The sequence below is a fragment of the Harpia harpyja genome, chromosome 9 (assembly GCF_026419915.1).
Source record: "Harpia harpyja isolate bHarHar1 chromosome 9, bHarHar1 primary haplotype, whole genome shotgun sequence".
Taxonomy (NCBI): Eukaryota; Metazoa; Chordata; class Aves; order Accipitriformes; family Accipitridae; genus Harpia; species Harpia harpyja.
In genome coordinates this window covers 25030795-25054029 of record NC_068948.1, presented here as the reverse complement: position 1 = coordinate 25054029, position 23235 = coordinate 25030795, and the positions used below count along the sequence as shown (strand labels likewise).

The 23235-nt window shown below is 52.3% G+C and overlaps 4 protein-coding genes across 11 annotated transcripts; all 4 read right to left on the bottom strand.

Moving 5' to 3' along the window:
- Positions 1-534: 534 nt before the first annotated feature.
- Positions 535-4014, bottom strand: LOC128146420 (translocon-associated protein subunit beta-like). Its single transcript, XM_052797758.1, is given in 7 exon segments — positions 535-1292; positions 1602-1679; positions 1858-1960; positions 2263-2333; positions 2335-2371; positions 2907-3032; positions 3034-4014. Coding segments are annotated over 7 exon segments (543 nt in total). The 5' UTR covers positions 3054-4014; the 3' UTR covers positions 535-1184.
- Positions 4015-6457: 2443 nt separating this feature from the next.
- Positions 6458-11430, bottom strand: LOC128146013 (cathepsin S-like). 2 transcript variants are annotated; one of them, XM_052796978.1, is made up of 8 exons: positions 11240-11430; positions 10394-10528; positions 10034-10156; positions 9321-9470; positions 9020-9244; positions 7757-7922; positions 7424-7526; positions 6458-6962 (listed from the first exon to the last, which is right to left on the bottom strand). In XM_052796978.1, exons 2-8 carry the CDS (start codon positions 10517-10519, stop codon positions 6863-6865), a joined length of 993 nt encoding a protein of 330 aa, XP_052652938.1. In that variant the 5' UTR covers positions 10520-10528; positions 11240-11430; the 3' UTR covers positions 6458-6862. The 2 variants fall into 2 exon arrangements, with proteins under 2 accessions (XP_052652938.1, XP_052652937.1); XM_052796977.1 differs by having other exon boundaries at positions 10394-10607; positions 11240-11412.
- A 337-nt stretch (positions 11431-11767) lies between these two features.
- On the bottom strand, positions 11768-16445 carry LOC128146011 (cathepsin S-like). Of its 4 annotated transcripts, none has more exons than XM_052796970.1 (8): positions 15910-16445; positions 15366-15500; positions 15006-15128; positions 14629-14778; positions 14331-14555; positions 13959-14124; positions 13637-13739; positions 11768-12558 (listed from the first exon to the last, which is right to left on the bottom strand). In XM_052796970.1, the coding sequence occupies exons 2-8, from the start codon at positions 15489-15491 to the stop codon at positions 12459-12461; spliced, it is 993 nt and encodes a 330-aa protein (XP_052652930.1). In that variant the 5' UTR covers positions 15492-15500; positions 15910-16445; the 3' UTR covers positions 11768-12458. The 4 variants fall into 4 exon arrangements, with proteins under 4 accessions (XP_052652930.1, XP_052652931.1, XP_052652928.1 ...); XM_052796971.1 differs by having other exon boundaries at positions 11768-12067; XM_052796969.1 differs by lacking the exon at positions 11768-12558 and adding an exon at positions 12577-13158.
- Positions 16446-16684: 239 nt separating this feature from the next.
- Positions 16685-21568, bottom strand: CTSK (cathepsin K). 4 transcript variants are annotated; one of them, XM_052796974.1, is made up of 9 exons: positions 21461-21568; positions 19654-19782; positions 18728-18854; positions 18431-18553; positions 18154-18309; positions 17865-18083; positions 17602-17767; positions 17377-17482; positions 16685-17286 (listed from the first exon to the last, which is right to left on the bottom strand). In XM_052796974.1, exons 2-9 carry the CDS (start codon positions 19659-19661, stop codon positions 17187-17189), a joined length of 1005 nt encoding a protein of 334 aa, XP_052652934.1. In that variant the 5' UTR covers positions 19662-19782; positions 21461-21568; the 3' UTR covers positions 16685-17186. The 4 variants fall into 4 exon arrangements, with proteins under 4 accessions (XP_052652934.1, XP_052652933.1, XP_052652936.1 ...); XM_052796973.1 differs by having other exon boundaries at positions 19654-19863; positions 21461-21564; XM_052796976.1 differs by lacking the exon at positions 17865-18083 and having other exon boundaries at positions 19654-19863; positions 21461-21564.
- Positions 21569-23235: the final 1667 nt, after the last annotated feature.

The following is a 23235-nucleotide window of genomic DNA, read 5'->3' as shown; positions in this document are numbered from 1 at the left end:
CATGGCCCAGGATTTCTATCCACCAACACAAAATTCTTGGCTGCCACCACTGTGCTGGTGAGCAGGGTCCAACGTGTGGCCAGACATACGGTGCCAGAGGAGCCCAGCCCAGCCAGAGCCAGGAGCCACCACAGAGCCCCTGCCCAAATCCCAGAGCAAAAATCAACCACCTCTCACCATGTGCGGGTCCCCTGAGCCCAGTCATAGCTGTGCCACTACCTCCTCCAGAGAAAAAGGACAAATTCATGCCCAACAGGCAGCTGCACTATGATATATTTACAGTGGTGAGAAGAAACCTTATACTAGTGCTTGGGGCTGTCAGGAAAGCCACTGTGAGGTACCAGCCCTTCGGAGAACAGAGGAATGAACCCAGTAAAGCGATTTCTGCTCCCCACATGTTCCCTATGCTTTCATTCTTCCATTTATTTTACTGATGGAGTAATGTATGGATTTAATTTCCTGACTGTATGCCCTTTAGCTGCTTCTGGAGGCAGCCAGGTGCCTCCAGGACCTCCTGGTAAAAGAGAAGCAGGCTTCTTTTGTGGTGTTTGTTTTATTACAAAGCCTCAACAGAGCAACCAGGGAGAAAAAACCCAAACCCAAACAACCAGACACACAGCAATGAACTGCTCACTGAAATACAACAGGGCTTCCCATGCCCCACCTAGCAAAGAGCTCTAACAAGCCTCTATCAAAAGGAGGTCTAGCTATCAGCACTCGGTAAAACTCCTTCCCACAGGTGTTTCGGCAAGATGGGCAGCACCTGGAGTAGGGGGGCCCCCCCAAGATTTACAGGGTTTGAGAAGACTGCAGCAGGCAGAGGTCCACTTGGCTGAACGGAGTCTGGGAGGCAGCACAGATGCCAGAAATGCTGCAGAGCTGCACCCCCACAAATAAGCTCTGCTGGGTGTTAACATGTTCGTGTCAGAGCTTCACCAGCACTTATCTGCAACAGTGAGGGGACTCTGCTCTGAATACGCAGACGAGGGGGTTTGGTTGCAGGCTTTTCCGTGTTTTTTCTAAGGGAGAAGGCAACACACCACTACCGTTGAAGTGACAGGGCTGAAGCACAGCCCAGGCAGTGCTTTTGCAGACTGTTGCTGATCCAAACACACCTGCAGTTCTGGGTGGGTTAATGTTTGCTCTCTCCTGAGCTCTGGGGTGCTGGTAGCATTTGGCTTTGCTCACTTCCTTTTGGTCTCAGGGGTGTCATACTTTGTCTTGCTCAAATATCACAGCAGCACCATCCCGATGGAGGGTAGGGTCATCATGCCAAAAGCCGCCCAGTCCAGCTAGAAGGAGAAATTATTAGACAGAATTCAGAACAAATCACACACAGTTGAGTTATAACCATCAGGTCTTCCACCCACAAAGCTTCTGGCACCAAATCCCACAGTGGCAGCTCCTTCACAGAGGTAGCTGGAATGGAAACCACTATTTCTGTGATATTTTCTTCCAGACAACAGACACAGGTTAACTACAATCCACACTGGATTTTTTCAGGTGACTCTAGTGCAAAACCAACACACCACAAACAGGCACTGTGCTGGTTTGCATGACCACTGCAGTGTAATTTCAATTATTAATTGAAAGATGCTTACAAAGTGAGGCGAGAACCTCCCATCAAACTCACACTGAGCCAGGATTCCTCCCTGCCCAGTAGCACTCATGAAGCCAACCTAAAAAAGGGAAGGAGAAGGATAGTATTTGCCACCTTTCCTTCTTGCAACAGAGCATGTGCAGTGTAAGAGTTCAGGGACATGCATCATCCCTTAACAAGGTCAAAGAGCACAGTCAGGTGTACCTGTTGTCCAACGTGGGCTACAACTGCATAAAAAGTCAAATCAAATCACTCACGATCACCTCTCCACCCTCCTGTGCCAGGTATGCGATGGTGGCAGAGGTGAAGCAAGCAGCTTCAAGAGGCCGCAGAACCACAGTGTGGGACACATTACTCACTCTGAGATCTGAAACTTAAGGAAAATAGTTGCATTTCATCAAAGGAAAGCAAGAAGATGGGTAAAGAAGAGAATTGAACCAGGTAGCAATGTCAGTCCTGTCAACAGATCCCAACCTCTGTAGTTACAGTCATCCAGACCCATCCAAGGTGGATCCAGCCACTCCTCCTTCCCCACAACACCCTGCCCAAGGTCTGGCATACTGGAATCTCAGTGACAAAGAATGAGGACAGCAGAGCAACAGGACACTTAGGGGTAAGAACGAGCGTTGGGAGGGGAGAAATTTCAAAACACGAGAAGATACTGAGCAATCTGGAGCCACTTGACATCGAACATCACAAAGACAGTGCCAAAATCCTCGGGCCGGGGGGGGGTGGAAAGAATCATCCGACAGCTCCATATCTAAGGCAGCACTAAGCGCAATGAAGAAAGGGATAGGAGGAAAGTCTCAACTTCGGTGTTCTACTTACTGGGGGACTGTGTCACAGATTTAACAGCTGGAAGAACTGATTTTTGAAACATGAAAAGGGACCAAGATGGGGAGGAGAGTCAAGGTGTATTACAAGGAGATTGCAGGAAGAGGAAGGCAAAGCTGAGAGAAGTTGCAAAAAAGACAGGAAACCGGATGTCGGAAAAGCTCACAAAGCCAAGAAAGAGCGTCTGTGTGCACGGGGAGGGGAACGTCACAAGATGAAACACGAGGAACTGCACCATGCTGGACGGACAGCTAGGGCAGCCATGAGGTGAAAGCAGGAAACAGCAAAAGCAGGGACAATGCAACGGGAAGGAACAGGCAAATCGCCGGGTCAGACCTTCAAGCACTGGTGGAAAGCCCAGACTTAGGGGGAGCAAAGATAATAGCACACCATGGAGCCTAGAAACAGTCTCAAACCCTGCAGACACACACACATCAAGATTTGCTCCTGGTAAGCAAGAGACAAGCCTTACCTGGAGTCAGCAGTGTAGATGATGTACTGCAGAGTCCAGTCTTCCACAGCATATCCATTCAATAGTGATTTGGAGGCCAGGAGCCTGGCCCCTTCCTCACAGTGGGCCATGTAGAATAGGGCAAACAGCAAGAATCAGGAGCCTCATCTAGAAGCAAAAAGAAAATGGATTTGATGTCTTTATTGCAAAGAGAATGCGAGTGGAACAACTAAATGAGACAATTCAGGCCTTCGCATGCAGCAAGAAATGAACAGCTATGTACTTTGTAGCAATATTGGTAAGGGATATCCCAGCAGGAGAAATGGCCCTGGCACAACACAGCTCTGCAGCTGCCCCTCAGATACTTACATTCTTGCTGAAAGTGTGCAGGTAACAGCACGGCAATGGCTTAGGTTGGCAGGCATGGCAAAACAGAAGATGGCTGTCTCCCTTTTCAAAGCCCCAACAGGTATCTCTCCTATCACTGAAGTGGCATGGTGAAGGATGGCAGCTTTCCCCCGCCACCTGTGCCACCTCTGACAAAATGGACCTGGTTCTTCTCCCCATCAAATTCCCTGTTCTTCTCAGAAAGCACTAGCTCTTATTCCCAGCCACCGAGGTACTACCAACTCTCACCAGTGGCCTTTCTCTCCCCAGAACTCCCTGCTTCAGGCCATGTCCCCATTTTCCTGAGTCCAGCATCTCTGGAACTGCCTCACAGAGAGGACGAAGAGACCCCACTCTCATTATATAGGCTACCTATATACACCGAGGTGTTGGAGCCCCCGCTCTCTATGCCAGGGGACCCTTCCTTCCCCTCAATATTCCCCTGCCACAGGCTTCATGCCAGCACTTCCACCCCAGGCTGCTCCTGCACAACCATGCAGCCCAGCGGGCTCCCTGCAAACCAGAGAACCCCCCCCAGCTTCACTGACTGCTGCCTGCAGGAGACCCAGGACCCAGACATCAGCACTGCCCCCAGCTCAGTGACCTCCCCGAGCTCCAGCAGCAGATCCTGCCTGGTCCCCCTCATCCCCAAAAGGCCCACTCCCAAGAGACCGCCTACCCCAGGGACCTCTCTAATCCCCACAGACCCCTCCCAGGGCTCCCCTCTCCCCCCGCCAAATTCTCCACTATTCCAGACCGCCCCCCCCAGACCCATCACAGCCCTCCCCTGCCCCACAGACCCCCCAGTTCTCCCCCACCGCGAGCCCTCCCCCGCCCCACAGACCCCCCCCAGTCCCCCCCCCCTTCCACGGGCCCTCCCTCACCCCACAGACCCCACTCCCCTCCCTATGGACCCCCACGGCCCACAATCACCCCAAGACCCCGCCGCAGACCTGCCCTGCCCACCCTCTTCGCTCCCCCGTTGCCCGGCAACATTCAGCGGAACACCGAGTCAAGGGCACGGCCACCGGAAGTGGTCACTGCTGCGGCACGGGCCCCTCCTGCGGCTCGCTGGGAAATGTAGTTCTTCGCCGCCCGCCGAGGAACTCCGCGCATGCGCAGAACCCGACCCCGCCCTGGGCCTTCGCTGAGGGACAAGAGGGGTTTACCTGCAGGAGAGGTGTCTGCAAGCAGCACCTTTAATTAAAAAATATAGTACTCTTTTGGGGTCCATAAGGGGCCCTGCTGCCCTCCGGAGAGCCCCGGGATCTTTGCCGGGCTTTGCTGTGGCCTTTCGAATGGTTAGGGTTAGGTTTGGGGTGAGGGGTTTTGGGGAGAGAAAGCGGAGAGCCACAGTGTTTGGCAGCTGAGAAGGGGTTTGCCAAGGAAAGTTGACTGCTGCAAAAAGCTTTCAGTCCTGGCCACACTTGTGCGGGAGCCATAGCTGGGGGTTGGTGTTGGTCCTGACTCTGTTTTGGACTGGGGTTAAAAGTTCTAGAGGGGCTCAAAGACCAAAATGGGGGTCCCGGACAGAATAAAAGGCACACAGAGTCCTCTGGGGCACAGGGAAAGCCAGAGAATGAGTTGTGAGGGCACCGAAAGGGTCCCAAAGCTACTACAGAGACAAAAGAAAGCTTGGGGAGGAAATGAGGAGTGTGAGATGGGATCTGAGCAGAGAACATGAGTTCTTAGAGGGTGAGGGACTGCATAGAGACATCCTAATTATCACAGAGAACAAAAAGAGTCCTCTGAGATACAAAGACAGTCTGAGGAGGGACCCACCCCACCCCATCCTGTACCCACCCAAACCCCCAGGACCCTTCTAGTGCCCCCAGTAGCTTTCCAGATCCCCACTACCCTAAAAAGTCCCCCCAATACCCTCCCAGAGCCCCTAGTATATCACAGAGCCACCCAGGACCCTGCAACTTTCTCTAGCACCCTCATCAGAGCTGCCCCCTGGACACTCCCAGAGCCTCCCAGTACCCACCAGAGCCTCCAAGGCCCTCTCAATATCCTCAATACACTCCCAGTTCCCCCTGCCCCCGCTGTAACCTCCAAAGCCCCCAAGGACCCTCCCAAGTGCCCCCCATATGCACCCCCAAGCCCTCCCCGAAGATTCCAGAACACCCCAGAGCTCCCAAGTCTACCCCAGAACCTCCCAGTAACCCTGCTGAGCACCCAAGTACACCATAAGGCTCTTCAGGACCCCCAAGAGCCACTCAAGACCCACCCAGTACCTACAAGAACCCTCCCCACACTCCCACTACCCTCCCAGAGCCCCCCAGTTTGTATTTTTACTTTAAGACAAAGTATTTTTTTTTTTTACTTCTTTGCATGAGGGTCATGGCCCACCAGCTCTTTGCCAGTTGATGTTTTTGCTGAAGACACGATAGGTTTTGAGCCCCTTCCAAGGACGGAGCTGGAGCTGTAGGTGCTCAGTGGTCTACAGAGATCTCCATGCTTGGAAAGGAGATGTCTTCAGTCAACAGGGTTTTAAGAGTGAGCAACGCTTTGCCAAAAGGGTTAAAAAACCCCAACACAATAACCTTGATAGGTTAATAACCTTTTGATAGGTAATGTGAACATTCTCAAATGTCACCTTGCAGATGGAGACTTGTTCAATTCCCCCACCTCCCCCAAGGTGGCAGTGGCACCTTAGGCCAGCACAGTGCCCAACTAAATATAAAAGTGATTCTCAGCGGAAGTTTTTCTGCTGCAACAAACTATAAGGCATTTTGTTTTAAAGCCTATAGTAAATACATACATTTAAAAAAAAAGGGCTGGTGAATTTGCAGTCTCAGCCCAACGGTTTAACATGAAAACCTTTTTCCTTCAGAATTGGTTTTGCTACCCCTGTTGGAAACAAGTGCTGTGTTTGATGGGTTGTGTTGCGTGGGTGCGATGGCAGCTGAAGTGCCAGTGATAGCATTTATGTTTCAATATCGTCATCACAAGGACCTACATCAACATGAAACCACGGATATCAGCTACGTTCTCTCTCCACACTTTCAGCAGCAGTGCAATGGTCCATATCCTCCATCCCCAAATCATATACGTTGTTTGGAGAGAAACATCATTTGTGGAGAGGTTTTGTGAGAAGTTCTTACATGGGGGAGCAGTGCCAGATGAGAAAGTACCAGCTGGAATGCCCTCTGCCACCCATTCCTGCCTCCAGAGACCAAATATTGGATTTTTGGACAGTGAAACGCATCTTTTATTTTTCAAAGAATATCTGCAATTTTGTCAATAGCACACAGAGATAAAATGATATCCGTGTCATTGTAGCAGTACTCAATGCTAAACTGGAGAGAGGAAAACATGATCTCTGTTATAACTGTAGGTATTGCAATTTTACTCTGAAAAAACCCCAACTTTTTTCCTCAAAAAGAAATCACTAGGTGCCTGTAAATAGTATTCCAAAATCCTCCCATGCAAAGGACTCCCTCCCAGCCTGTAATACAGGCTGATCTAACAGAAGGATGTTGCCCACAGAGCCAGAAAGTTATTCTTGAAGTCAGTAGATCCATGCAAGCATAGCACCAGTGGTTTAACTGAAGCCTTAGGAGTCCTCTCTGAAGCACAGGGTCTGTCTATATGAGCGGGTAAGAGGCATAACTGGCGATCCCGCAACGGTTCGCGTGGTTTCTTGACATGCGGATATAGCCCTTGTCACCAAAATGCACACCCCAACTTTTGTGAGAGGAAACAAACAGACAGACACGAGAAAAATTAAATTCCTTTTTCTGTAAGTGAAGTGGCAGCTTTATCAACATCACAGCATTGGAGTGTTTTCATTAACTGCTTCATGGGATTTCTAATCCTGTATTAAGTTATGACAACATTCATCAACATAAAGGGAACTTAAGGTGGGTGTAAGTGTATTTTAAATGTATTTAATGTTCCTTCACACTGCTAGGATGGCATAAAGGTGCTTTGACATGGCTAAGCTTGAATCCCTAGGGAGTAGTTCAGGGACCAATACCAACTTTCAACTCTACAGCAACCCCCATTGCACAAGCACCCAACTGATCTCCCTCTCGTCTGTATGAATGTCAGTCTGAGCAGTGGGAGGTAACCTAGGAGAAGCCTATTCCTATAGATAGTGAGCATATAGATAACAGGAGTTCAGTGATGCACGGTTGTGCCTTTACCTGTTTTTCACAAGCCAGTAATCCTTATCATTTAGGGTGCCGTAGCCAATCACGAGCACTGCGTGATTCACCTGCTGTGTGCACCGGGGGTCATCATACACACCTGGAAAAAAAAGGAGTTTGGAAGCATGTCATCAGAGCACAAGACTTTGTCTCTGAGTCAAAGTCAACCTTCAGCATCGTCACTAATGCTGCTGTCTTAGGTTTTGCCACATTGATGCCTTCATCCAGCAATTAAGCCCCAATTTGCCAAATTCCACCAAATTTCATAAGTTTTATGTGCAGAAAAACACAGAAGACTGTGAAGAAGGCCTTCAGGGCAAAAGGACATACCTGACCTGTACAAGAAGAAGGTGGGCTGGGTGGCGTCAATGGCAACAGAGACCGGTCCAATGTTGGCTACAGCATCTTTCAGGGCTGCTTCATCGGCGTATGGGAGCTCAACGTACTTGGAGCAAGTGGCAGCTCGTGTGGAAGCATTGTATTGACATGTCCCATTCTGGTAGGAACAAGGGGAAGTTGAGAAGAGGAGCATGAGGAATCCACATCTCAAGACTTTCAGGTACGTGTTTTCTATCAGCCCTCTTTGACTTTGTGCTACCCCATTCTTCACCTTTCTTTGACCACCATTTTTCTATACACAGGACTACAGAAAAGATGGCTGGAAGGACCTGAAGAGACCATCTTGTCCATCTCACTTCTGCACACCAAGAGCAGCCAAACTATTTCAACAGAATTCTCTGCCTTTTTTCTAGAAATCTTTGATGACAATACTTCCACCGCTTCCCTAGAGAAACTATCCTTGCTTCCTCATTCTTCCCATCTGAAGACTCATGTTTAACCTAAATTTTTTTTATTGTACATTAAGCCCAGGGCTTCTCGTTCTCCCTCTGGACACAGAGAACAGCATCTTTTGTCTCTGTAGCTGCCTTATGCATGTTTGAAGACTCGTATTCCACTTTTCTTCCTTGGAGTGAGCTGCTGTCACTTTGACCTGTTTCCATAGGCCATGTTTTCAAGACACCAGGTCATTTCAGGGCATCTCTTGTCTCTGGCCATCAAGACTGTGAGCATCAGGATCTTTATTTTCTTATGGCTTTTTTTTTATGACCTTGCAGCAGTCATATAGCATCTGTTACAGGCAACTTTTAAAAAACCAATTGTATGAACATCATTCACCGGAAACCTCTGCCCACTGAAATGGTAGAAATATCAATATCCTATTTTTGAGCTACAGAAGATGGAATAATACAGAGAGTTGAGAACAGGACCCAGGACTCCTGTCCCATTTTTCCCTTCCGTGTAGTATGTTGCCTCATAATTTATGTAGGACAGAAATAAACATGTAGAAATTCTGGCTCCTAGTCCAGTCATTCACCTATAAGAAAAAATAAAGTCTAAATGTCCCTTCCGTGGGTCTGAAAGAATCAGCTGCAAAGGCTGAGATGACACGAGACTGGTAGAAACCAAGACAGAGGGAAATCAGTGGGAGAGGAGAAGGCTGTGCATGCAGGAGAGCAGAACGAATGGCCGTGTTGCTTCCATGCTCATGTGTTTTTCTGCAGATTTCACATGCTGTCTAGGCCTGATGCCTACCTGAGCCGTGTAGGGGTAGGAATCATCTGAGTCAATCCCTTGGTTGTCGATGATGTACTGGAAAGCACTGGTCATGAAACCTCCACTGCAGCCTTTGTTCCCATACATCATGGAGCAGTCAACAAGGTTCTGGGCACTCAGGGACACCAGCTTCCCTGTCTTCAGCTTCATCTGGGCTTCGAGGGCTCCCACAGCACTGAACGCCCAGCATGACCCGCAAGCACCCTACAAAAGCCCCAGAGATGCTTAGATGCTGCCCCATGGGACCAAGACGTGTGGAGGCACACAGAGAGCTTCAAACCTGGTACTTCACGTCCGTGACGCATCCCTTCTCCCTCCAGTCCACCGTGTCAGGGACTTTGCTGCCAGGCTGCAGTCGGTACGTGGAGGTCAGGTTTGGCCGAGGAGCAACGTTCAGCCCAGTTAACAAAGCCACCACTTCCTCGCTGGTCTGGTGGGAAAAAAAAATACCGACTCATGATGTCCTTGTCTCTGCTAAGTCTTAAACTACATGCGTTGAAGGTGGAGGGGGGTTTCCCTTGAACAGTCTGAGCAGGAAGAGTTAGGTTTGTGGAGCCCTTGGCTTTTTATTTTTTACATTTAATTTCTAGCTGTTCATTGGAAAGGACAAGAAAAAGAAAATACAAAACTGAACTCCAGCACCAAAAATCCCTAGAAGCTGGTATGTTTCATTAAACAACACTACAACCTGGGGACATTGAAGAGGGATTATTTGCAAATATATATATAATGACCAGGATCAAGTCCGTGCACCCCAAATGCTGCATTAAGGAGTTATTTCCTCACGCCAGATTGCCTCATGCCAGTATGTTGAGCACAAGAATTTCTGAGCAGTTCGTCCATGGCTACTGGCGTCCACGAGAAGAGGATGGGCTGAGAAGGGTCGTTGGGAGTTTCTCCACCCCTGACCCACTTATATTCCTTGTTAAATCAACTTCACAGGTAATTAGAGACAAAGACAAGCCCCTTCTCAGCAGCATGGCCAGCACCTACCATGTCTCCCAGGTGGTTCATGCCCAGCTCGTAGGAGTGCAGCCCCAGGGAGTACTCCAGATTATGCAGCGTCACCAGTTGCAGGTTCCTCTCCCATGTTGCGCGTCGGTCCCCTTCCTCCTTCTGAAATCAAACGCAACCTCGTGGTGTGTAGCAACAGCCCTCGCAGACACTTTGGCCCATTTTTATCCCACCAAAGGTTGTCCGGAGCCCCTGCCAAACCACCCCTGAGAACCAACGGTGCTTCGAAGTGCTGTCGGCTCTTCTCCCCACTGTGTGAAGCAGCTGATGGTCATGCTGGAGCAGCACCCACCATGTCAGCACCCTGAGCCACCTCCACCTGCCTCAAGATGCCCCTACCTCATGGCGGTACTCCTTGCCGTAGGTTTTCTTCCAGAGCTGCCAGTGCCAGTCCAGTGCGGGGTCGGGGTGCCCCAGGGCCACTGCAAGCACGGCCAGGAAGGTGAGGGACGCCAGCAGCTTCATCCCGCTCAGCTGGGACCAGGGAGTCGGAGTGACACGGTGGCACACACGCCAGGAGCCAAGGGCTCAGAGCCGGAGCCGTGCTTGACCCCTTAGTGACAAATCCGGTTTGGTAAGGGAGGAAGAATGGTGATGACATCCCTGACCTGGACTCCCTGGCATGCCCTTCATGGGGTTTTTACACTGGGTGATGCCAACAGCTTCTGTCCTGCCTGCCCAGACAAGCACCCCGCGGCAGCGCTGCCTGCCCCCCTTGCCTGCTGTGTACCCCTAAGCACGGTGAGATGGGAAGAGAAATCCCGTCCAGGACTCGGAAACTTCCCTCGGGGGGAGAAGTCTGCTGGACCCAACCCCTGCCTGTGCGGACACTGACACGCAGGGACACATACAGACACTCGCCTCATCTCATGGTTCCACCTTGCCCGAGAAACCCTCCCCGAAGGAGGTTTGCACATTGCCTGGTCAAGCAACTGTTTTGACAAACCTGTGTTTTCCAGCACCTTGAAAGGCAAAATAAAAAAAATTCCTATTTTTATCCAACTGATGTCCACCAGCTCCTGAGGATGGGCTACTACATACAATTCAACTACCCAGAGACAGCTTGGAGGAGATCAGAGACAGGATGGAGTCAGAGTCAACATAAAAATACTGTTCCTTCAGTTTTACTTCCTCAAAGCTCAGTCCTGCCAGAGCGGTGTTAAAATACAAAAGCACCCAACGTACCTGAAAAGGGTTCTTCTTGTGGTGGGTACCAATCTTCAGCTCCCCGGCAGTACACGTGTTTGGGGTAGGGATGATGCTGGGGATAAATCCAGTGCCGTCCCCAGTGCCAGGACACCCAGGACCTCCGGCACACGGCAGCTGCAACTCGTCAGACAAATCACGAGTCAGGAAATGAGGAAGTGCTCTGATTTCATTTTCACTTAGCTGGGAACTGGGCTTGCTGTGCCACAGTCACAAGGTTATTTGAAGCCAGACCCTCAATACCATCAGAAAATGATTGCAGATGAGAAATTTTCCTTTTTCCAGCACCCCAAAAATTAATGGCAAGGCTCTCGTGGTGGTTTATGTGGCTTATGGGGCTAGCGGGCAGGAGCAGGGGTCACACTCTGATATGATTTTAGCATTTTTGTGACTTGGTGCTAAGAGACAGGATGAGGTCAAGTATGGAGCCTTGCTACTGGTTTGAACTGGGTAGACCTGAGCTCCCATCTCACTGCAGCAGTGTACCAACCAGACCAAAGCCAGCTCTTGGAAGAAAAATCACATTTATTCACTTTTCCGTGGGGTAGCACGGAGGAGAAGACGCAGTTTAAACACAGTCATGGGATAGAGCTGATCTGACCAGCCTCAGCGCTGCATAGACAGCAGGAGACAAATTTAATGCACATTACATTGCAGGCAGGCTGAAAACGCAGTCAGCAAAGTCTCCAGCTGCCTGGAAATCATGCTCCAGCCTCTTCTCAGGGCATCCTCTGGGTTCCCACAAAGGACAACCAGGCAGGAGGGTGCATTTCTCACCACTACGAAGCACCATTGGACATAAAATGGCTGCAAAAAAACATCTTCTAAGAGAGGAGAAGGAAGCAAAACAGTGTCTAAAGAGCTTTGAAGATGCAGCTGAGTCATTTTCTAAAAAGCTGCTGGAGATTGCAAGAGTGAGCAATGACAACAGAGAGCCTTCCACCTAAATAATTGAAATAATTCCCAACAGATTATCCCTTATTAGTGGAAAAGTTCCTGGGCAGGGTGAGTGAGATGGTCATACTTGATGGGATGCTTGAACAAGCCAACTGCAATCACTCCTAATTTCTGCTGCTTATCTGTAGAAATGCAATGGGATTCCTCAAGAAAGGAAGGCTGGAGTAAAGCCAGGCACACTTAAGATCAGCAGGGTGAGTGACGGCATCTCAAGAGCTTGTCCCAAAAGCAGGGAACCCCTCTAGATCTGGGGGTAAACACCATAGCTGGCAATCCCACAGTGGTTTCCATGGTTCCTTGCCATCTGGATATAGCCCTGGTCACCAAAATGCACACTCCAACTTTTGGAAGAAGAAAGAAGCAAAAGTTAGACAACAGGAGGTAACTGCCTCCTTCCGTACCACCCCTCACCCTCACTTTTTTCTTTCCCCACTCCTTTTTAGAAATTTTTTTTTCAACTTATGCTTCCACCCCAGCAGCCACAGGAATAGCCAAATTTGCATCTTTTGGCCAAAAGGGCTGAACCTCCTGACTGCTTCCCTGCCAGAGTTGCTGCCACTAACTCTTCTGAGGGGGGGCAGAGGAAAAATCACTTAATTTCCTATACACTGGAGTGAGTCAAAACCACCAGGGAAATACCAGATAAAGGTGTATGAATTGGTTTTGTATATTAAAAATACCTTTTTTTTTAAATCCTACCAAGGCCAGAGATGAGAGACAGAGGAGGAAACTGGTGGGTTTTAGCCCAGCTCTAACATGAGGATAAAGGAGCTTTGTTGACAGAACTGCCCACAGTTGGGTTTTTTTGTTGTTGTTTTTAAAAAAGATAATGGTTTTCAGTTGCTGAATGTAGATTTGCTGACATTACAGGTTTGTTTTTTTCCAGAGATGCGTCTGTCCGAGCAGGACTGTTCCATTTCAACACTTTGTTTCTTCTCGTTCTGCATTTTAAACAGCGAGAAACATGTTCACAAATACATTTTAATGCAAGGGGCAGCCAAGCTGCAATGATCTTTGAGGCTGTGCCTCCAAACTGGCCGAAGGAGAGGGTTTACCGGCATGTCCCCAAATCAAACCAGCTCGGTTTCTCTCTCTGAGAAACACCACCCCTTTGTGCTGACTCAACACCCAGGAACGTTGGAAACCCTGGAGTTTCCCACAGAGCAGAAATCCCATTTTTTGAGCCAGCACTGAGGAGTCAGGCAGGAGTGTTTTGGGTTATGTACGTTGTTTCTTGTTTACAGGGCTTAATCAAGGGCCCTTTACACCATGGTTGTGATGGAACTGAGCCCTAAACATACCTAAAGCAAGCTGATAGGCAATGAAAAGTGCTTTGCTGGCATGTCTTTGAAACCTTCAGGGTGCCCCTCGGAACGGAGGCTGAAGGGAAAAGCTGCTCAGTGACTGAGTTTGCTGTACCTGTTTTTCACAAGCCAGTAGTCCTCCCCATCCAAAGAGCCGTAGCCGATGATGAGCACGGCATGATTCACCACCTGAGAGCAGTTCGGGTCATGGTAGACACCTGGAAGACATTTGGAAACAGCCTTTGGACAACTTGCCCTAAGTCACTGCCCAAATGGGAATTAAATTCACTCTTTGGGAGATGTTACCAATGCCTGTCGCTAAGAACAAGGGCAACACAAGCTAAATGCAAGTCAAAGCTGAAATAATTTATATTTAAGGAAGCAGCGCCATGGGAAGGAAAGCGCGGCCTTTTTTCGTGATTCCCTGGAAGACCCACCAGGTTTGTACAAGAAGAAGGTAGGCTGACTGGCATCGATGCTGACAGAGATGGGCCCCACATTGGCAACGGCATCCTTCAGCGTGGCTTCATTGCTGTGCGGTAGCTCGACATACCTGGAACACGTGGCTGCCCACGCCGTCAGGTTGTAGTGGCACACGCCGTCCTGGCAAAAGAAGGTAAGGGGGAAAATGCATCAGATCCTGCACAGAGTCCTGCTCTGCGTTATGCGAGTCAGAACTGATGCTCGCGGCATTAAAGACAGTCAACTCCATGGTTTTCCAAAGTCAATTTCCTCTGGAAGCAACAGGACTATTAATTCCTCCATTTTAAGCTGAGCCAACCTAAGCGTTGCTCAGGTCTGATGCCTACCTGAGCCGTGTAGGGGTAGGACGCATCTGAGTCAATCCCTTGGTTGTCGATGATGTACTGGAAAGCTTTGGTTTTCCATCCGCCACCACAGCCTTTGTTCCCATAGCTCCTGGTGCAGTCAACGAGGTTCTGGGCACTCAGGGACACCAGCTTCCCTGTCTTCAGCTTCATCTGGGCTTCGAGGGCTCCCACAGCACTGAATGCCCAGCACGACCCACAGGCATCCTGCAAAAGCCCCAGAGATGCTCAGACCGAGCATGGGACCAAGACGTGTGGAGGCACAAAGAGAGCTTCAAACCTGGTACTTCACGTCCGTGATGCATCCCTTCTCCCTCCAGTCCACCGTGTCAGGGACTTTGCTGCCAGGCTGCAGTTGGTATGTGGAGGTCCGGTTTGGCTGAGGAGCAACGTTCAGCCCAGTTAACAAAGCCACCACTTCCTCGCTGGCCTGGTGGGAAGGAGCACAGAGGCATTCGTGATGTGCTGAGGTTTACTTTGCACAACAGGAGAGCGGATCCATCCACACATCCCACCGCACTGAAAGGACCAGGTTTGTCCTTGCAGCCTCAGGGGACTGATGCGTGCCATTACAGCATCACCAACATGGCGCGTTTCATCCCCCTTGACCAAATGCATGACTCCATGCTTGAGCCCTGCGGCACAGCCAGCGCCTACCATGTCTTCCAGGTGGTTCATGCCCAGCTCGTAGGAGTGCAGCCCCAGGGAGTACTCCAGATTATGCAGCGTCACCAGTTGCAGGTTCCTCTCCCATGTTGCGCGTCGGTCCCCTTCCTCCTTCTGAAATCAAACGCAGCCTCATGGTGCGTAGCAACAGCCCTCGCAGACACTTTGGCCCATTTTTATCCCACCAAAGGTTGTCCGGAGCCCCTGCCAAACCACCCCTGAGAACCAACGGTGCTTCGAAGTGCTGTCGGCTCTTCTCCCCACTGTGTGAAGCAGCTGATGGTCATGCTGGAGCAGCACCCACCATGTCAGCACCCTGAGCCACCTCCACCTGCCTCAAGATGCCCCTACCTCATGGCGGTACTCCTTGCCGTAGGTTTTCTTCCAGAGCTGCCAGTGCCAGTCCAGTGCGGGGTCGGGGTGCCCCAGTGCCACTGCAAGCACGGCCAGGAAGGCGAGGGACACCAGCAGCTTCATCCTGCTCAGCTGGGACCAGAGAGGCAGTGCCAGACCCCAACCTGGGCATTTTACTTCCTCACTGATTCCTAAACCCACCCCCATTCCCTTAGTGCCTTTTTCCTTGACTAGGAGCTCTCTCTGGTCACACAGTGATGCTCTGCGGCCCCAGTGCAACCATGACACAGGGCCATACCCCTCCCATACGCTCACCTGCAGTGCCACTCCGACCCCACCAAGAAAGCCTCTTCTAAGGAAGCTTCACGTGTCCCCAAGTATTGCCCCTGCCTACTTTCCATCTCCATCGCTGCAGCAGCTCTCAAGGAAAAGTAGCAGTCGAGGGGGACACACTGAGGAGGTAGAGAGGAACTCTGTCCACCAGGTGGGTGCAAAGGGACCATGTTCTCCAGCCAAAAGTCACCCCAGGGAGACATCTCACCTGCCTGCCCAGACACGGTGCAGCTTCCCACGGAGCCTGGCTCAGCCTCGGGATGGGCGCAAGGGACCTGGGACAGCACGGAGGTCCCTCCGCTTGCTGCAGCTGGGAGCTGGTGAATGAGGAAATGCTCTGATTTCACTTTCTTTTCACAGCATCGTTCTGGTTTCACACAACCCTGATGGTGTATCCTGACAGGCCCCGATGAGTTACCCAGCACCCCTCGTCCTCTCCATCAGCCAGCCAGGCCATTCATCTCCCACATCTTGGTGCATGGGAGTGAGTGGGAAAAAGAAACATTTTTTTAAGCATCTAAACTTTTTTTTTTTTTTTTAATTAATTTTTAAGCCTTCCTTTCCTGTTATGGCTTGCCTTGAGCTTTGCTGCTGTCATTTTTCAATTTGTTTCATTAAAAGGAACACTTGGATTTGGGTTTTTGGGGAGACACAGGGTTTGGGCTGCAAAACACCACCCAGCCCTGGCACAACCGTTTGCCCCAAAGCCACAGCACTGCAGCCCACACCAGTTGTTTATTTATTGCCCTGCTTTCTTCCTCCTTAACCCCCCCATATTTCTTCAACCTGTTTCAGGGGTCCTGCAAAACCAGCTGGGATTTTGCAAAAAGACCCCAGCAGCATCTTTTCTCCCCGCTTTGCTCTAGAGTCAGCTGTGTTTTGCCATCTGGTCCTGCCCTCTTAGGAAACGGAAGGACTTTTCCACAACTGCAGTCCCATCCCGCCACGGGGTCAGGACAGCACAGAACAAGCCAGCCCCACCATTTATTCCCAACAGTGTTTATTTTAAAAATAAAGTCATATCATTCTCTGCAGCCCCCACTGGGATGCAACGTGGAGGGAGACAGATCCGCACTCTCCATGGGGGTATTCCACCCACGCGGGATTTCCCCATGCGTCTGCATTGCTGGAGGCAGAGGCCGGCACCGGACCTGTTTGCACAAGCATCTCTGGATGAATCAGACTCTCTGGAGCTGGCCAAGCCCAGCCTGAGTGTCTGCGGCTGCGAGAAGGCAGAACTCAGCACACACAGTGCCCGCACAGCAAAGGAGTCCTGGGAAAAGAGCTGAGGGGAGCTCACTGCACTGTTCACCGGCAGCTGGGGGATCTCGCCCCTCTCCCAAGGGAGATTTCTCATGGAGAGGCAGAGATCCCCCCTGGAGTGACATCAGCTTCAGAGGCTGGGAGTGAAAAGGCTAAGTTTGAACACAAGGAAGCAGAGAGGGCAGCCGGATGCGGCGCAGGAAGGGAATGCGCTGGGAGCGCTCACATCTTGGGGAAGCTGGCAAGGTTGGCAATGCCGCAGGCGTTGTTCATGTTGCGTGCCAGGAGGACGTAGCCCTTGTTGCCCCACTCCTCACCCCAGCTGTGGGGAGAAAAGGGAGAGCCTGAGCCACCGACAGAGCCACCAGGAAACCTCGACCCGGTGAAAAGCAGCCCTGCCGTCCTGCCGTACCTGTTCTTGATGATCCAGTGCTTGGTGCCCTTCTGTGTGCCATAGCCCACCGCCAGCACCGCATGGTTGATGTTTTCGGCATTGCAGCTCTCGTCGTAGTACACGCCTGGGGGACAGGACGGACAGTTAGGCTCTGGATAAACCACTTGACTGTACCTCAGTTTCCCCAAGCTGCCCTGTGGCCAGTGGGCACCAGATGGGATTTTCCCCCCCCCAGCCCCTCACCGCGGCTATAGAACTGGAAGGAGGGCAGGCTGGCATCGATGCCTACAGAGACGGGTCCGATTCTGGCCACGGCCCTCTTCAAAGCCTTCTCATTCCCTTCAGGGATTTCCCGGTAGCCGCGGCACTTGGCTGCCTTCCCAGTGGGGCTGTACATGCAGCTCTCATCCTGCATGGGACCAGCAAGGTCAAGGTGAGATGGGGATGGAAGAGCAGTCGGGGGGGGGAAGCAGATGGAGATCTTACCGCCCCTCCCAGCCCCAGACCTGGCCAATGTAAGGGTAGGCATCCTCCGAGTCGATGCCGCGGTTCTGCCGGACGTACTCAAAGGCATTGGTCATGTAGCCGCCACCACAACCGTCGTTGTTGGCCACGCAATCCACCAGGTTTTGGGGGCTGAGGGAGAGCAGCTTCCCCGTCTTCCGCTTCAGCTGCCCCTCCAGTGCGCCCACTGAGCTGAAAGCCCAGCACGATCCGCACTGGCCCTATGGGGACATGATGGTTGACACCGGGGTGCCAACCCACTCCGGGCACCCCCAGGAGCACCCTGCTTACCTGGTTCTTGACAGGTGTCACGTAGCCTTTCCTCCTCCAGTCCACGGAAGCCGGGGCTCTCTCGGTCCAGTCAGGGACATAGAGTGTCTTGTTGTGATGTGGGTAGCCATGGGGCACCTTCAAGCCTGTCATCGTCCTCACCACCTCCTCGCTGGTCTGGGGAAGGAGCCCAGGGTGGGTGGGTACAGCCCTGGGGCTGCTGGGCAGAGCAGCACCCAAGGGTACTCAGTCCCCTCTCAACCACCCCATTACCATCCCCCCCCCCCGTGAAACTCACCATGTCGCCCAGGTGGTTCATGGCCAGCTCGAAGGTGTGGACGCCCAGCACGTGCTCCAGGTTGTGGGTGTTGATGTACTTGAGGTTCTTCTCCCAGATCAGCCTCCGTGCCACCTCATCCGCCTGCACCATGAGGTGAGATGGCACTGGGAAGAGGGGTCCTGCCCATGTCCACCACCACCACCACCACTGTGGGGACACCAGCCCCAGCCCCATGGGGACATCACCAGGGTGGTCCCCAGCTCCCTCCCAGCAATCCCCCAGGGGCTGGTCCCCTCCCGCAGGGCTCTGCCGTACCTCACTGTTGTACTGCTTGCGATAGGTTTTCTTCCATAGGTCCCACTGGGTGTCCAGCTCCCGCTTGGGGTGCAGCTGGGCCACCACTGCGGGGACCAGCAGGGACAGCAGTGTGGGCCACCACATCCTGGGGAGCAGGGACAAAGACCGAGCCTGGGAGGGCTGGACAGGGGATGGGATCCTGTGCCCGCAACCATGTTGTGCTATAGGGGACGGGGACCCTGTACCCACCCCAGTGCTGGCCTATAGGGGCCAGGACCCCATATCCATCCCATTTCCAGGCCATAGGGGACCCTGTGCCCATCCCATTATTGAGCCATAAGGGACTGGGACCCCACACCCATCCTGGCAGAGACCAGAACCCCGTACCCACCCCATTAACAGCCCATGGGAACCAGCACCCCCTGCCAACCCTGGTTTTGGGCTAGGACCCCCTGCCCACCCTGTTTTGGGGCCAGGACCCCAGGGCAGGCAGCACTGGCCAGCATAGGCATCACATGAGCTGGACAGCTGGTTCCCATTACCGCACCACTGCCGCCTTTCCAACAGCCCCAGGCCACGGGGAAACTGAATTTTGGGGGCACATGGAGCAGGGGGTGCAGGTGGGGGGGGACCCAGGCATCCCGCCCCTCCCTTGCTTTACCCACTTGCCCCTGGCATCCACTTTCTCTCCAGACCCCTGGGGCAGAGCAGGAATGGGGCCACCAGCCCAACCCTGGAGCCCATAGCCCTGCTCGATGCTCTGTGCCTCAGTTTCCCCTTTTGCACCTCTAACACTAAGGGTCCTAATGCTGCCACACAGGACCCTATTTCACCTTCCGCTCCCACCGGGGTCCATTTCCCCAGGGAAAAAGCCACCTGACTGCCCCAGCAACACCTTGTTGGGTCTCCCATCCACCCATGGGACCCTCTCCCAGGCCGCTTACCCCAGCATCGTGCTGTCGGTGGGAGGATGGTGCAGCCTGGGACCAGAGGATGTGGGTGCCGCGTCTGCAGCTCTTTTATGGCGCTGGATTGAGGAAGTTAAGAGGCAGCTGGAAAATTTTGGCAGTCGCCTGGGTTCGTACAGGGTTGGAGAGAAAGAGGAGACAGGGAGGGGGGATGCAGCAGCGGCTCCCTCCTGGCTTCACGTGATGCTGTGGGGCAGAGCTGAGTCAGCCCTGGCTCAGGGGCCAGCGGATCTGGATCCTGCCCTGGGGACATCCTCCTGCCCCAGCACCCCACCCTGGGGACATCCTCCTGCCCCAGGGATGTCCTCTTGCCCCAGCACCACACCCTGGGGACATCTTCCTTGTCCCAGAGTTGTGCCCCAGGGTCACCTTCCTGCCCCATGATAGAGGAGCTGTTTGTGCAACCCCGATCCTCCCCAGCACCCCAGGGAGGGCTGAGCACCCACTTGCTTCAAGAGAGGCAGGATTAAGACCATCCCCGGTGCCTCAGGTTCATTGTGTGACATCTAGAGCAGAGGACAGGACCTCATCTCTGCCCCCAATGTCCCCCACCCAGGACTGCTTCCCCTGCCACCCCCTGTGCCCAGTTCTGGGGGGCACAGGTACAGCCCAGGGGGACCAGGCTTATCCCCAACCCCAAGCAGCAACACCACGGGGAAGCTGCATCAGACAGTGCTTTCTGCAGTGACCGGCCCCTCGTCACGCGGCTCCTGCCGCAACAAGTCAGAAAACCTTGTTCACTGCATGGAAGGTCCTGGTATAACCCAGTGGCATTAGTCCCTTTTCCCAGGCAGACCATGCTGGGGAGATCATCAACCAGCCGCGGGTATGAGGATGGGCTGCCCCAGGGAGCAAGCGGCAGAGTTAAGGGGATGGGAGCAGCCCCAAGGCACAGATCAGGCTAGAGCCACCTCTAAAACTACACCCATGTCACCCCATCACGGCAGGGGTCCCCCGGGGTGAGGGACCCACACATGAGCTCACCCTCCCTGGCTGCTGAGAAAGGGAGTGGCTGAGTCAGCCCGGGGCTCTGGCACGGACTCATTGCCCCGAGCACGGGGCCCTGACTCGGCCGCGCATGACCAAGTGGCGAGGCCACCCGCACAGGGACCAAACTGTGGGGAGCCAAGTATTTTAGGGGGTCACACTCCTTAGGGATGGGGCCAGAGAGAGATCAGAGGCAGGGGGGAGGTGAGGCTGGATTAGGGGCACCAGGCTGTATCCCCTCTCCAGCTGCAGGGCTTGGGGAGAACATGATGATCCACAAACCCAGAGATCACAAGGGCTTGCTAACACACTCCAGACCACAACTGCAAGTGATTAAGAGGGGGAAGAAGGGAGGGAGCTTGGGGGAAAGGCAGCACCCAGGGGTCCATCCCCCCTCTGCTGCCCCAGCATCGCTGCAAGGGCACAGATGGGGATTCAGGGCAACACTGTTGTGACCAGAGCCACAGTACAGGGGAGGCAGAAATGAGACAGAGCTTTGAAAAAGGAAAAATATCTTGTTGTAAAATCTCTGCTACATATAATCATCTCCAACAAGAGGGAGCCCTGGGCCCAAAACAAAGCCCCCACCCCCCACCCCAAGCGATTGTACGATAAAATACCCCCCCCCGCCCCGAAAAACAATACAATTATCAAAAGGGGATGTGAAGGGGACTAGCCACTGCCCCACCGCTCTGCAAGGACACCAAGCACCGGCCCCTCCAACAGCCCATGGGACAAGCCCGGGGACCCTGCAGTGGGGGGGTGGCAGATGCCGAGACCCCGCCAGCCCCCTCACCAGTCCTTGTCCTCTGCTGCTGCCAGCGCCAAAGCCAGGCCAGCGTTTCCCAACAGGTTCGGCGTTTGCTGGCTGCTCCAGCTGGTTTCTTTTCCTCAGCAGCTTGAATCGTCCATGGCAGGACCTGAAATCAAGGGGCTACAGCAGCATCACCCATGACAGCTCAGGTAGAGACAGGCTCTCGGCCGGGGGACACACAGACCTGGAAGTCATTGCTTTTTGTCCATGGAGTCCCCGGGTCCTGCTGTGCTCAGGGTAGGGGTGGGGGTTCAAAGCACCACAGGCAAATCCAGCTCCCACTGCTGCCCTGGGACAAAGCTCAAGAGCTGAAGGACATCACTCCAGAAAGCATCAGAGCTGTAGCTTCACAAAGTCAAGTTCCCCAGGGCTTGATTTCTATAAAAAAATGGGACTTTTCCTCCTCCTTGGGCAGTTGAACGCTGCTCCATCCTCCATCAGATCAGGTCGGCACAACTCTGACGCTGGAGGACAGGGTGCAGCTCAGTGCTGGTCCTTCACATGCCCCCTTCACCCTGTGAGCAGGTGGTGCGAGCCTGAGTATGAATGCCTGGGATGGTCAACACCTTGCTACTTTACAAAATACATCTCCTCTAAGCCTGAGAAAACTCCACAGCTGGCAAGGGGGACAGCATGGGATGCAACGGGCTGCTGCGGACAAAGAGGGGCCCATCGTGGTTATTGCTGGTAACATTTTCCCTGGGTAAAAGGACAGGTGTGGATCACAGGATGTTTCCGAAGTCCCTAATGGGAGGTTCCCACCTTTCCACAGATTAAATTTAAAGTGGTGTTTGAAGCGAGGAAAAAAAAACTTCCAATCTTAATTTTCCAACAAAGGCAGAAGAGAAAAAAAGCCTAAAAGCTTTCTGCTCCACTACCAAGAGAAACCTCTCTGGGTCTCTGCAAGCACTGAAACCTGTCAGTAACACAAAAGTTTGAAGGCCTTCCCTACATGGACGTTATCTGCTAGGTACATCTCCAAAATCTGCTCTTTGGAGAGTCTTCCCCACCATTGCAGCACCAAGACCTGCGACTCCAAACACATCCCTGCTTTGCCCCACACCAGCAGAGAGGATGTTCGCAGCCAGCGTGGGGGTCTTGAGCAGTCCCACCAAGACACAAGGAGGAGGAAGAAATGCCCAGATTTCATCCAAAACAAAACCAGGCTTCCAGGAAAGCTTCATATTCTTCCCCTGTTGCAGTTGTGCCAAGTTTCCTTCCAAGTCAAACTCTGCAATGAACAAATTTTCCTGTTGAAATTAAGTGAGGCTTGCCATCACAGGGGGAATCAAACTGTTCTTCCAGCCCCCACACACTCTGAGGAGAGCAAGATTTGCCGCAAGTTTTTTCCACTGAAGCAGCCAGAAGATTCAAAGTCAAGGTTTAAAATTAAAAAAAAAAAAAAAAAAAAAAAATTTCTGTTCCCCATCTTCCCCTGCTCTCCTCCATTTTGTGATTTGGCAACAGGTTCATCATATGGCCTGAATTTTTCTTTAAGGAGACGGTGAGTATAAAAACAAATGCTGCCATTCAGAGCATGTAGTGAAAATGCAACTCCTCAGCAAGGCCCTGAACAAATCCAGGGCCTCTCTGTGCGGGGAACCAGATGTCCAGGTCCAAAACGAAGACAAGGAACTCAATCTAGACATGGTAAAATTGCATGGACAGTGCAGAGCAGTTTTTTTCCCCCCCAAAAGCTGACAAAAAGCCTGTTGAAACATTGGTTCATGGCAGCACAGAAACCATCAGCTGCAAAA